The 13,496-nt window shown below is 41.9% G+C and overlaps 1 protein-coding gene across 1 annotated transcript in view; it reads left to right on the forward strand.

Moving 5' to 3' along the window:
• pdia4 (protein disulfide isomerase family A, member 4) overlaps window positions 1–13,496 on the forward strand; it is a 41,855-nt gene that overhangs the window by 11,839 nt on the left and 16,520 nt on the right. The window contains exons 2-5 of the mRNA XM_068011362.1: window positions 6,087–6,243; window positions 10,504–10,709; window positions 12,777–12,915; window positions 13,249–13,454. Of these exons, the coding sequence (XP_067867463.1) occupies window positions 6,087–6,243; window positions 10,504–10,709; window positions 12,777–12,915; window positions 13,249–13,454 (708 nt within the window). The remainder of the gene's footprint in view (window positions 1–6,086; window positions 6,244–10,503; window positions 10,710–12,776; window positions 12,916–13,248; window positions 13,455–13,496) is intronic.

Genomic DNA, 13,496 nt, shown 5'->3' on the forward strand with positions numbered 1-13,496 from the left:
TATCGTGTGGAGTAAATCACATTGGCTGAAGACTAGATTGTGATGGTGGGAACCTATTCTGAATCTATTCAATTTAGCAAGGTAGTAGTGCCACACAACACAATGCAGGGTGTCCTCAGTGTGAAGACGGGACTTTGCGTCATAAAGACTGTGCGGAGATTGCACCTACAAATAAGTCATGGACAGATGCATCTGCGACAGTTAGATTGGGGAGAACAAGGTGAAGTAAGTTATTCCCTCATGTTAGTTCTCTCACCTATGTCCTTCAGGTATGACCAGCTCCATCAGTGGTGGTGGCAAGGTTCTTTTGGTGATGGATGTTGTCCTCCACCCATTCTGTGCCCTTGCTACCTTCAGTGATTCTTCCAAGTGGTGGTCAATGTGGAGGAACACTGATTCATTAGCTGAGGTAGGTGGTAATCAGCAGGAGGTTTTCTTGTCCATGCCTGACCTGATCTGTGCGACTTCATGGGGTCCAGAGTCGCTGCTGAGGACTCCCAGACCCACTCTTTCCTGACTGCCACTCTGGTACATCTGTCCTGCATTTAGGATGCTGTCAAGGAGTCTCTGGTGTTGATATGATACTAGAGGTTGACTGTCAGGCTGTTCCTTGATTAGTCTGTGGAGCAGTTCCCCTAATTTTGTTCACAAGTGTTCAGATGTTGGTGAGGGTTTGAGAAGGCTAGGTATGCTTTTTGTCAAGTTTTAATCTCTGATGCAAGATGTTCCATCTGGTTTTTATTCTTGTACGTGTTTTGTAGTGGTTTGATTCAACTAAGTGGCTCGCTGTGACATCTGAGGGTAGTTGAGACTCAGCCATATTGCTGTGTGTGGAGTTGCATATAGGCCCAGCCAGGAACTAGATTTTACAACAGTCTGATAGCTTCATGGCTGTTACTGATGCAAGTTTGTTTTTCTTTCCACATTAATTGAATTCAAATTCACAAACTGCCACGGTGAGATTAGAATTTGTCTCTAGGTCATCAGTTCAGGCATCTGGATTACTAATCCAGTAACCACTGTTACCATATCCATCAGTGGGTGTCTGAAGTGGGAAGAATTCCATTCCTGACCATTGGCTGCCCTCAGTTTTCATGAGCACAAAAGGGAATAATAGATAAATATGTACATATATCATGCCTCAATGTCACCTCCAGTGAATATCATAGAATCAAAATCATATAGCACAGAAGAGACCTATTATGGCTATGCCAGCTCTTTTGAAAGAGCTGTACAATTAGTTCCACTCCTCTGGTCATCTTAACTTTGCAAATTGCTCTAATTCCTTTTGTAAGTTGTTGTCTAATCTGCTTAAGCCTAGGAACCTGTAAGCTTTAACAGTCTTTGGCTTGTCCCACCCTATAGGTTGTGAAATCCTCTGAGTCTGGAAAACTTGTATTGGGGGATTAACTGTAGTGGCTTTAACATTTACTAACACATTCTATTATCTGATGAGTTGTAATGCTGGATTAGTACCTACCTTCGATGAAAGTGGCAAGATGGCTGCAGCGTTGTTGTATTGTTGAAAGGTTTGAAGTCATAAGTTAGCATTGAACTGTTAAACCTATAGGCCTACTATTCCTATCTTGGTTTTAGGTGTCTTCAGCCAAGTGTTTTCTCTCATTGGTATACGTTTACAGAAGACTTTAGCTTTGCTAAAATTTTAGTTAATTCAAAAGACTGCAGGAGGAAATCTTCCTCTTGAGTTTGACAATATGGTAGATTAACATTCCATGCAGTGTCAAACCAGGCATTAAACATGTGAAGTGGGGAGGACCTGGACACTTGTATTTTTGAAATGTATCTGAAATTTTAAATGATGTGCAAATGCCAATGTTCAATACCATTTGCAATTCCTCAGTCCATACGTGTATGCAGCAAGACCTGAACAACATTCAGGCTTGGGCTGATAAGTGGCAGTGACCATCTCCAACATGAGAAAATCTGACCATCTGCCCTTGATGACAGCATTACCATCACTGAATACCCCGCCATCAACATGCTTGAGGTTACTATTGACCAGGAATTTAACTGGACCAACCATATAAATACTGTAGCTACCACGGCAGATCAGAGGCTGGAATTCTGCGGCATGCAAGTCAACACCTAACTTTCCAAAGCCTGTCTACTATCTACAAGTCAGGAGTGTGATGGAATACTCTCCACTTGCCTGGATGAGTGCAGCTCCAACGACACTTGAAGCTTGACATCATCCAAGATCAAGCAGCCAACTTGATTGGCACCCCATCTACCACCTTAAAAATTAACTCCCTCCACCATCAGCACACAGTGGCAGCAGTGTGTACCATTCACCAGATGCATTGCAGCAACTCACCAAGGCTCCTTCAACAGCACCTTCCGAACCCACAACCTGTACCACCTAGAAGGATAAGGGCAGCAGACACGTGGAACACCACCGCTTTCAAGTCTCTCTCCAAATCAGTCACCATTCTGACTTGAAATATCACTGTTCCTGGAATTCCCTCTCTAACAGCATTCTGGGTGTACCTACACCACCCAGACTGCAGCAATTCAAGAAAGCAGTTCACCACCAAATGCTGGCCTTGCCAGTGATGCTCGCTTCCAATAATTTTTTTTTAAAGCTGCAGCTTTTTTGTTCTACTTTGTCATTTGTTCTCGGGGCGCGGGAAATCCTAGTTGTTCTGCAAGCATTAAGGTTCAACCACGTAGTGCAAAAGTCAAATAAGGTGACATGGGTTTAAACTAGTACACTGAAAATTTAAAAGTCCTTTTACGCAGTGATGGTTGGAGAAAAATGCCTTCCATGTCTGTCCTATGATTTTATGAACATAAAAATTGGATTACTATACTGAAATTAATTTCTTCCTTCGTACCCCTCCAGCCGTCCCACCTCCACACTATGAAGCATACAGTTGGTAATATTTATCTTTTCCCCAAACACGTGGATATTGTCATCTTAGTCCAGATGGAAATGTCCATTTCTTGAATCCAACAACATTCAATAAATTGCTACGTTCCAACAGAAACTTATTCTTGGGCTTCCCTATAGGCCTAGAGGGAAAAGGCAGGATGTTTTACTTCTGTGCAAAATTAAAACATTTAAGACTGCAGGTTCAGTTTCTGGTCAGTACTGAGTTTAGCCGATTTTATGTTTCGGCTGCAATTGAATTTCTACGATTGGTCTTAGCATTTTTCCTCCTGATCAATATTTGACCATATTGGAGCTAATGCTTCTATAGACACTGGGGAGAGTAGGATTGATTTCAGATGTGATAAAGATGCAACTCTTCTGGAGGATAGGGATACAGTTCCAAGCAGAAGAGAAAAGTTTGGGGGTGGGGGGTGGTGGACATACTTAATTTTTTATTAGGCTGCCTGTTTTGTTACGTCTACAAATAATAACCATGATACAATAATAAAATTTTGTAAACAATTTAAGGGTTGACAACTGGTAGAAAGTTACCAACTATTCCTCGCATTCTTCAAAACCAAAAGCGATGAGTTGCTGTATACAGTGATCATTGAGTTGTGGAATAAAAACAAGAAATGCTGGAACCACTCAGCAGGTCTGGCAGCATCTGTGAAAAGAGAAGCAGAGTTAACGTTTCGGGTCAGTGACCCTTCTTCAGAACTGACAAATATTAGAAAAGTCACAGGTTATAAGCAAGTGAGGTGGGGGTGTGGCAAGAGAACAAAGGAGGTGTAGATTGGACCAGGCCACATAGCTGACCAAAAGGTTACGGAGCAAAGGCAAACAATATGTTAATGGTGTGTTGAAAGACAAAGCATTAGTACAGATTAAGTGTTAATGCACTGAATATTGAACAACAGCAAGTGCAAACCTGAAAAAAAAAGTGGGTAAGCAAACTGAACAAACTAAGATGAAATGAAATAAATGCAAAAAAAAATTGTAAAAAATGTAAAAAAGAATGTTTTTTTAAAAAAAAAAAGAAAAAATAACTAAAAATGAAAGTAAAATGGGGGGCTGTCATGCTCTGAAATTATTGAACTCAATGTTCAGTCCGGCAGGCTGTAGTGTGCCTAATCAGTAAATGAGATGCTGTTCCTCGAGCTTGCGTTGATGTTCACTGGAACACTGCAGCAATCCCAGGACAGAGATGTGAGCATGAGAGCAGGGCGGAGTGTTGAAATGGCAAGCAACCGGAAGCTCGGGGTCCTGCTTGCGGACTGAGCAGAGGTGTTCTGCAAAGCGTTCACCCAGTCTGCTCTTGGTCTCCCCAATGTAGAGGAGACCACACTGAGCAGCGAATACCGTATACTACATTGAAAGAAGTACAAGTAAATCGCTGCTTCACCTGAAAGGAGTGTTTAGGGCCTGGGATAGGGAGGAGAGAGGAGGTAAATGGGCAGGTATTACACCTCCTGCAATTGCAGGGGAAGGTGCCCTGGGACGGGGACGAGGTGGTGGGGGTAATGGTGGAGTGGAGCAGGGTGTCGCGGAGGGAACGATCCCTTCGGAATGCTGACGGGAAGGGAGGGGAAGATGCAACTGGTAATGGCATCACGCTGGAGGTGGCGGAAATGGCGGAGGATGATCCTTTGGATATGGAGGCTGATGGGGTGGAAAGTTAGGATGAGGGGAACCCTGTCACGGTTCTGGGAGGGAGGGTGAGGGTAGAGGTGCGGGGAATGGGCCGGACACGGTTGAGGGCCCTGTCAACCACAGTGGGGGGGAAATCCTCGGTTGAGGAAAAAGGAGGTCATATCAGAAGCACCGTCATGGAAGGTGGCATCATCAGAGCAGATGCGTCGGAGACGGAGAAACTGGGAGAATGGAATGGAATCTTTACAGGAGGTAGGGTGTGAAGAAGTGTAGTCGAGGTAGCTGTGAGAGTCGGTGGGCTTGTAATGGATATTAGTAGACAACCTATCCCCAGAGATGGAGACAGAAGTCGAGGAAGGGAAGGAAAGTGTCAGAGATGGACCATGTAAAGGTGAGAGAAGGGTGTAAATTGAAAGCAAAGTTGATAAAGTTTTCCAGTTCGGGGCGGGAGCAGGAAACGGATGTACCGGAAAAAGAGTTGGGGGAGGGGTCCTGAGTAGGACTGGAACAAAGAATGCTCGACATATCCCACAAAAAGACAGGCATAACTAGGACCCATGCGGGTACCCATAGCGACACCTTTTACTTGAAGGAAGTGCGTGGAGTTGAAGGAGAAGTTGTTCAATGTGAGAACAAGTTCAGCCAGGCGGAGGAGGGTGGTGGTGGATGGGGACTGGTTGGGCCTCTGTTCCAGGAAGAAGCAGAGAGCCCTCAAACCATCCTGGTGGGGGATGGAGGTGTAGAGCGATTGGACGTCCATGGAGAAGAGGAGGTGGTTGGGACCAGGGAACTGGAAATTGTCAAAATGACGTAGGGCGTCAGAAGAGTCACGGATGTAGGTGGGAAGAGACTGGACCAGCGGAGAAAAGATAGAGTCTAGATAAGAAGAAATAAGTTCAGTGGGGCAGGAGCAGGCTGACACAATGGGTCTGCCGGGATAGTCCCGTTTGTGGATTTTGGGAAGGAGGTAGAAGCGGGCTATCCGGGGTTGCGGAACTATGAGGTTGGAAGCTGTAGAGGGAAGATCTCCAGAGGAGATGAGGTCAGTGACAATCCTTTGGACGGTGGCTTGATGTTCGGTGGTGGGGTCATCGTCCAGAGGGAGGTAGGAAGAAGTGTCCATGAGTTGGCATTGAGCTTCTGCAAGGTAGAGGTCGGTACGCCATACAACAACAGCACCACCCTTGTCTGCAGGTTTGATGACCATGTCGGGGTTGTGGACGTTGAGTAAGCAGTTTGCCATGGTGTTATGGAGGTGCCCTTGGATTTATTTTCAAAACCAAATTTTCCCTGTACAGTGGCTCCTGCCCTCCCCAATTGCTCAGCATGCTTTTTGTTTCATTATAGTCACAAGGATTAAGTACTGTGTGGCCATTTGAATTTTAAAATGTTTTTAATGACTGCGCATATATATATGCGCAAATATATATAAAAATGTTGGAAATAAAAATTAGTTTTTAAGCTGAAGTTGGGCACATACCATTTTAAAATGTATATTTTGTACCCTTACACAGCAATTAAGTGTTTTTACTATTTCTAGAAACTGATGGAGAAGAGGAAGAATGGAGTGATGAGGAAGAAGACGATGATGATGAGTCAGTCAAGGAAGAAAATGGAGTTTTGGTTTTGACAGATGCAAATTATGATTCCTTCATTGCAGACAGAGACACTGTGTTGATTGAATTTGTTGCCCCTTGGTATGTATATACTTTAATGAAATCCATGTTTATTGATGAAATAAATGAAATATGGGTATGGTCTTTTTATATATAAAAAAAAAAGTTGATAATTTGATCATAAAGCTACTTCAGAGAATAGCAGGATGCTATTCAGCCCCTCGTGCTTGTGCCAGCTCTCTGAAACAGCTATCCAATTAGTTAGGCCACACTTAGAATATTGCGTGCAATTCTGGTTGCCACACTACCAGAAGGACGTGGAGGCTTTGGAGAGAGTACAGAGGAGGTTTACCAGGATGTTGCCTGGTCTGGAGGGCATTAGCTATGAGGAGAGGTTGGAAAAACTCGGATTGTTTTCACTGGAACGACGGAGGTGGAGGGGCGACATGATAGAGGTTTACAAAGTTATGAGTGGCATGGACAGAGTGGATAGTCAGAAGCTTTTTCCCAGGGTGGAAGAGTCAGTTACTAGGGGTCATAGGTTTAAGGTGAGAGGGGCAAAGTTTAGAGGGGATGTGTGAGGCAAGTTCTTTACACAGAGGGTGGTTGCCTGGAACTTGCTGCCAGGGGAGGTGGTGGAAGCAGATAGGATAGCGACGTTTAAGAGACATCTTGACAAATATATGAATAGGAAGGGAATAGAGGGATATGGGCCCCGGAAGTGCAGAAGGTGTTAGTTTCGGCAGGCATCAAGATCGGCGCAGGCTTGGAGGGCCGAATGGCCTGTTCCTGTGCTGTACTGTTCTTTGTTCCACTCCCCTGCTCTTACCCCATAGCACTGCAAAGGTTTCCATTTGATTAATTACTATTGAATCTGCTTCCACCACTCTTTCAGACAATGCATTCCAGATTGTCATCCTTGTTTTTTTTTAAATTGCTCACCTTCACTTGCCTTTTTTTTGCGTTATCTTATATCTGCGTCTACTGGTTACTGATGCTTCTGCCAGTGAAAACTGTTCCTCTATATCTACTATCATTCAACACCCCTCATAATTTTGAACACCTTTATTAAATCTCCACATAACATACATTGTTCTCAGCAGAACAATCCCAACCCTCTGGTGTCTCAATATAACTAAATTCCCTCATCCCTGGTCCCATTCTGGTAAATTTCCTGTACACTTTCAAGGTTTTGACATCCTTTCTAAAGCGTGATGCCTCGAATGGGATACAGTACTCTAGCTGAGGTTTAACCAATGATTTATAAAGGTTTACTATCAATTCCTTTATACACTGTGCTTCTGTCTAGGATCCATAGGCTTTTTAACAGTTGTATCAACCTTCATGCAAGATTTGTGCATGTAAACCCCCCAGGTCTCTCTTCCTCCACCCCATTTAAAACTTAACCATTTAATTTATACTGCCTCTCCTCATTTTTCCTTCCAAAAAAAAGCTTTCACACTTCCCTGCATTAAATGTCATCTGCCATCAAGTTAATAGGTTAATACATGTGTACAATACTCAAATAGGCCATTCAGCCCAACCATTCCATGCTGGCGTTTATGCTGCACTCGAGCCTCCTCCCATCTTTCCTCCTCTAAATCGATTATTCCCTTCTTCCTTATGCTTGTCTAGCTTCTCCTTTAAATGCATCTATACCCTGCTTCATCTACTCCCTGTGATAGTGTTTCATTTTCTCACCACTGTTTGGGTAAAGAAGTTTCTTCTGAATTCCTTACTGGATTTCTTGGTGACTATCTTGTATTGATGGCCTGCAATAATGCTCTTCCCATAAGTGGAAACATTCTCTCTATCTACTCTTTTGTAATTTTACAAACCTCTCTTGCATCGAGAAAAAAGACCCAGCTTATTGATCCTTTCCTGATATACCAGAAATGTGTGTGTATGTACATCCTTGTAAATCTCCTCTGCACCCTCTGCAGTGCCTCTCCTTTTTATAATATGGCAACCAGAACTGCACGCAGTACTCTTAAGTGTGGTCTAGCCAAGGTTTGATACAGGTTTAGCATAACTTCCCTACTTTTTTAATTCCATTCATCTAGAAATAAAGCCTTGTGCTTGGTTTGCTTTTTTTAAAATGCCCTTGCTAACCTGTGGTGCAACTTTTAGTGATTGCTGTATTTGTACTCTGAGATCCCTATCACACCTAGAATTGCACCTTCCAAGTAATGTGACTTCCCTAGTCGTCATACCAAAATGTGCTACCTCACATTTATCTGTGATAAACTTCATTTGCCAATTATTTGCTCATTCTGCAAGTTTCTTAATGTTTTCCTGTAATTTGTTGCAGTTCTCAAATATTGACTCTGCCATGCCCGCCCACCACCACCATTCCCACCCCCCCCCCCCCCCCCCCCCCCCCCCCCGCCTTGCAATTTGGTGTCATCTGTAATTTTGGAAATTGTGTAAATCATTAATGTAAATTGTAGACAGCAGTGGTCCCAGCACTGATCCTTGTGGAACACCACTTCCCACCTTCTGCCATCTGAATAGCTACACTTTATTTCTATTCTGTTTTCTGTCTTGAAGCCAGCTTGCAATTCATTCTACCATTTGTCCACAACTCCACATTTCTCTAACCTTATTCATTAGTCTATTTGAGGCACCTTATTGAAGGCCTTTTGAAAATCCAGATAAATTACATCTGCATTACCATTGTGTGTCTCTCTCTTGGCTCCTCAAAAAACTTCAATAATGTTGGTCAAGCAAGATTTTCACTTTTATTCCTAGATGTTCTTCTGTTCTCTCCTTTAATGGGGATTCCATTATTTTTCATACCACCAGTGCTAAGCTGACTGGTCTGTAATTCCCTGGGCATGTTCTATCCCCCTTCTTAATTATAGGAATTACATTAGCTATTTACCAGTCCTCTGGCACAACACCTTTTTCTAACTTATTAAAGACGTGTAGTAATCCCTCTGCGATCTCTTCCCTAGATTCTTTTAAAATACATGGTGCAATCCATCCTGATTAGGGGCTTTATCCTCTGAATTTGATTTTAGTTTATTCAACAATCTTTTTTTTTTATTTTAACTGCACTTATCTCATTGTTCATGTCATTTCATCTCATATTTCAATATCATATCTACCTGTTCTATCTCCCTGGCAAACACCAAAGTGAAATAATTATTGAATATTTCTGCCATCTCTATTGTTAGCTATAGTATAATCATGTCTATCTCTTAATGGTTGCACTCCCATCACAGCCTTTTTTTTTAATTGAGCCTGTAAAATATTTTACTATTTTAAGTTCCTTGATTTAATTTCATAGTTCCTCTTTGCCTTCCTAATTGTTTTTTGACTTCTCTCCTAATCTCTTCATATTTGCTCATCGCGCATGTCTCTGCTGTCTATGTATGTCTCTTTCCTAAGCCTCAATTGTTCCCTTGTCTTTTTTTCATCTATGGAGTCTCACTAGTGTTTAGTTTGTTCTTTTAGCATCATATATTTTTAGTGCGCTTTGAACACTGTTTTAAATGTTTCCCATTGTTCTGTATCGTTGTTTGCCAATATTGTTGCCCATTTTATTCTCAGTCCCTTAAAATCAGCTTTTCTCCAATCTGTTAACCTGGTTTTTATCATACTTGCATCCTTCTCTATCATCTTCAGGTGTAATTTACAGTGGTCACTGTTGCCTAGATGTTTTCCTATATTTTCTTCTCTTATCTGGTCTGAATTGACATAGAAAATGAATTATTTTCAGGATAGATTATTAAAAAGTGTATTCTGAGGCTCCAGATATGAACTGTGGCTTCGTGGGTAGCATTCTCGACTCTTGAACCCATCCATGATCTCCTGACTCGAGTCTCACTCCAGAGACTTGAACGTGGAAATCTAGGCTGACACTCCCAGTGCAGTACTGAGGGAGTGCTACACTGCCATAGGTGCCATCTCTCAGATGAATCGTGAAACCTTGGCCCTGTCTGTTCTCAGATGGACATAAGAGAACCAACCCATGGCACTATTTGAAGAGCAGGGTAATTACTGCTGGTTTCCTGGCCTATGTTTATCTCTCCATATAACTAAAACAGGTTATCTGGTCATCACATTGCTGTTTGTGGAAGCTTGCTGTATGCAAAGTGACTGCAATGTAGGAGATATTGCAACAGGGACTACACTTCAAATGTACTTCATTGGCTGTAAAGCACTATAGGATGCCCTGAGATTATGAAAGGTGAAAGTTCTTTTTTCCAACTACTTCTTGGGAAGTTTTTAACTATTGCTGACTGGAATATAAATTCCAAGTATTAAATTTGGCAGTTCTGCCTTCCAGTTAGCAAGAGATTAATCACTTGGACTCATCAAATTTTTCTTCTATAGGTGTGAACATTGTAAGCAATTTGAGCCCGAATATGAGAAGATTGCCAGTGAACTGAAAGAATATGATCCTCCAATCCCTGTTGCCAAAGTTGATGGCCCATCACAACCTGACCTGGGTGTTCGGTTTGATATTGGGCTGTACCCCACATTCAAAATTGTGAAAAATGGACAGACGGTTCATTACAAAGGAGCACTGAACAAGGATGGTAAGAAAATTTTCTTGTCACTTGTTAAATAAAAGCTTCCAATAACTATTCTTTAATAAGTGCATAATTTCAGTTTGCTGCTGCAAAATTCTATTAACAGTGAAGTCTACATATGTTGGTTGACCATATCTACTAACCCTAGAATTTAATTGAGCCATTGCCTGTAGCTCTAATTAGCTCATGCAATCATGACAAAGCGGGTGTTTTTTTTAATAAATTCTTTCATGGGCTGTAGGTGTCAATGGTAAGACCAGCATTTAGAGTCAGAGTTATACAGCACAGAAACAGGCCCTTCGGCCCATCGTGTTTGTGCTGGCCATCAAGCACCTATCTATCCATCCCTAATTGCCCTTGACAACTGAGTGGCTTGCTAGGCCATTTCAGAGGGCAGTTAAGAGCCAACCACATGCTATGAGTCTGGAGTCAGGTTAGGACAGCAGATTTGCTTCCCTAAAGGGCATTAGTAAGCCAGATAGGTTTTTACACAATGGATAGTTTCATAGCACCATTACTGAGACAAGCTTTCAATTCCAGATTTGTATTAATTAATTGAATTTAAATTCCACCAGCTGCCATGGTGGGATTTGAACCCATGTTCCCGCGGTATCCGCCTAGGCCTCTGGATTACTAGTTCATGACATTGCCACTACGCCACCTGGTAAATGGCACAAACTCAATAGAAGAGAACTTTTCATGCAATTAAAGAAATTTCAGCTTGGGGAGGCCCTTCTACCCTGATGCTGATGTGCTGTCCTGTAACCCCAATCCATCACCTCCCCCTCTTTCCCCACCCGTAGATCTTTATATATGCTATTCCCTTTGGAATAAAGTTTTCATCTTTATCTCAGTGGTCACATCCCACAGTCTAATAGCCATTAGTTAAAAATTTTCCTCCTCCTCCTGTGTTTCTTGCTGTGAGAATTTTTTTTAAAATTCCCATTTGCCTGCCAGTGGAAATGATTTATTTCAATACTTACCCACAGTAAGATCTCTGGGTTTCGCTTCGTCCTCTGCTTTTGACTGCGCCTCTCATGAATATAAGGATCTTGTGTAAAATTAATTTGGACAATTGCAACTTGATGGGCATAGAGCACAAGCTGGCCCACAATTTGCCATTAAAATGAAATAAAACTGTCAAAGGCTGCCAGCTAAAGGCTGGCTCGGGTCTGCAAATGAAACCCGACCCCAACCAGAGTCCTATTATTTTTTTCCCGCGCCAGACACGACCATCAGTTAACCTAGCTTCGTTTTTTACTTTATTACTTATCTGCACAAGCTTTAAAAAAAAAACTAACTAAACAACCTTTCAAGTCCAAAACCTACATTTAACATTGGAGCTACTTACCAGAGGTGGTGATAGAGTGTACCCGATCTGAGCCCGAATGCTGGACTCAGAAGTGCGACCCGAACCCAACACGTCGTCTGGTTCAGGTCGGGTAGCCATGCTCTACCATGAGCATGATTCATATGGGAAGTTGAAACATGCTGACCATAATGCCTATCTATACTAATCCCACCTGCCTGAATTAATTCCATATCCCTCTATGCCTTGCTCATTCAAGTATCTGTCCCGATGCCTCTTAAATGATGCTACTGTTCCTGCAATAGATAGTATTGTCACGAAGGCACATTGAAGCAAAATTTACCCAGCTTCTAAAATGTGACAGATATGACTGAAGGTCCTTGTTACTCTGTACAGAAGCTTGTTTAAACTATCTTTTTTACACTTAAATTTTCAGTACTTCACATTAGCCTTAATACTGAATCTGAAATGTGCATTGATTACATTTTCTGAATTTTAGATGAGAAGCAACTGGAAAAGCTCATTTTCGAAGTGCAACGTCCTAGCAGAGCTTGCACATTTTTTGAAATTCATTTTTGTGATGACCATCCTTTATAGCATCAGGCACAGGAACAGTTTACATGATATATTTCACCACATGAACAACTTCGCCTAATCCCGTTCCTGCTTGCTCCCCATATCCTTAAATGTTTGTCTTTTTTGAACTATCTGTTTCCATTTTAAAAGAATTATCTTCCGTTCTAATATTTTATAACTTCCAACAGAAATTATATCTAAAGTGAAAGAAGTAGTTTCCCCTGACTGGAGTCCGCCACCTGAAGCAACTGTCGTCTTGACGGACGATACCTTTGATGATGTAGTGAATGATGCTGATATCATCCTAGTGGAGTTCTATGCTCCTTGGTAAGTGTACACAAACTTTTTTTTTCTTAGTTTTAAAAAGAATTACTCACATTGTACCTGAAAACTGAGCACCACCATTGGTGAAAATTGGTGTGTGACACGAAGCAGTAAGAAAACCAAAATATAAATGCCTGGTCATTGCTATATATGAAGTAATTACTGTTCATACTTAGAGGAAATTTTTACATCTTGTATTAGTTTGTAAACACCACCACTCACATATTGGGAGTGTGTACGTTTCAGTACATTTCTTCCATTTTCTGGTATGATTTGATGATAAATGCCAATTATAGAGTCATAGATGCTAATTGTATTGACTGCACTTTGTTACAGGTGTGGACACTGTAAGAACCTTGCTCCAAAATACGAGAAAGCTGCCCAGGAGCTCAGCCAGCGTTTTGTGCCAATTTTACTTGCTAAAGTAGATGCCACTACTGAAACAAAGCTTGCTAACAAATACCAGGTCACTGGCTATCCTACCCTGAAAATTTTCCGCAAGGGCAAACCTTTTGAATATAACGGACCAAGGAATACGCAGGGTAATATACAATTTGATTTTCCCATTCATACTGTTTAATTAC

Source organism: Heterodontus francisci, chromosome 2, assembly GCF_036365525.1.
Source record: "Heterodontus francisci isolate sHetFra1 chromosome 2, sHetFra1.hap1, whole genome shotgun sequence".
Classification (NCBI taxonomy): Eukaryota; Metazoa; Chordata; class Chondrichthyes; order Heterodontiformes; family Heterodontidae; genus Heterodontus; species Heterodontus francisci.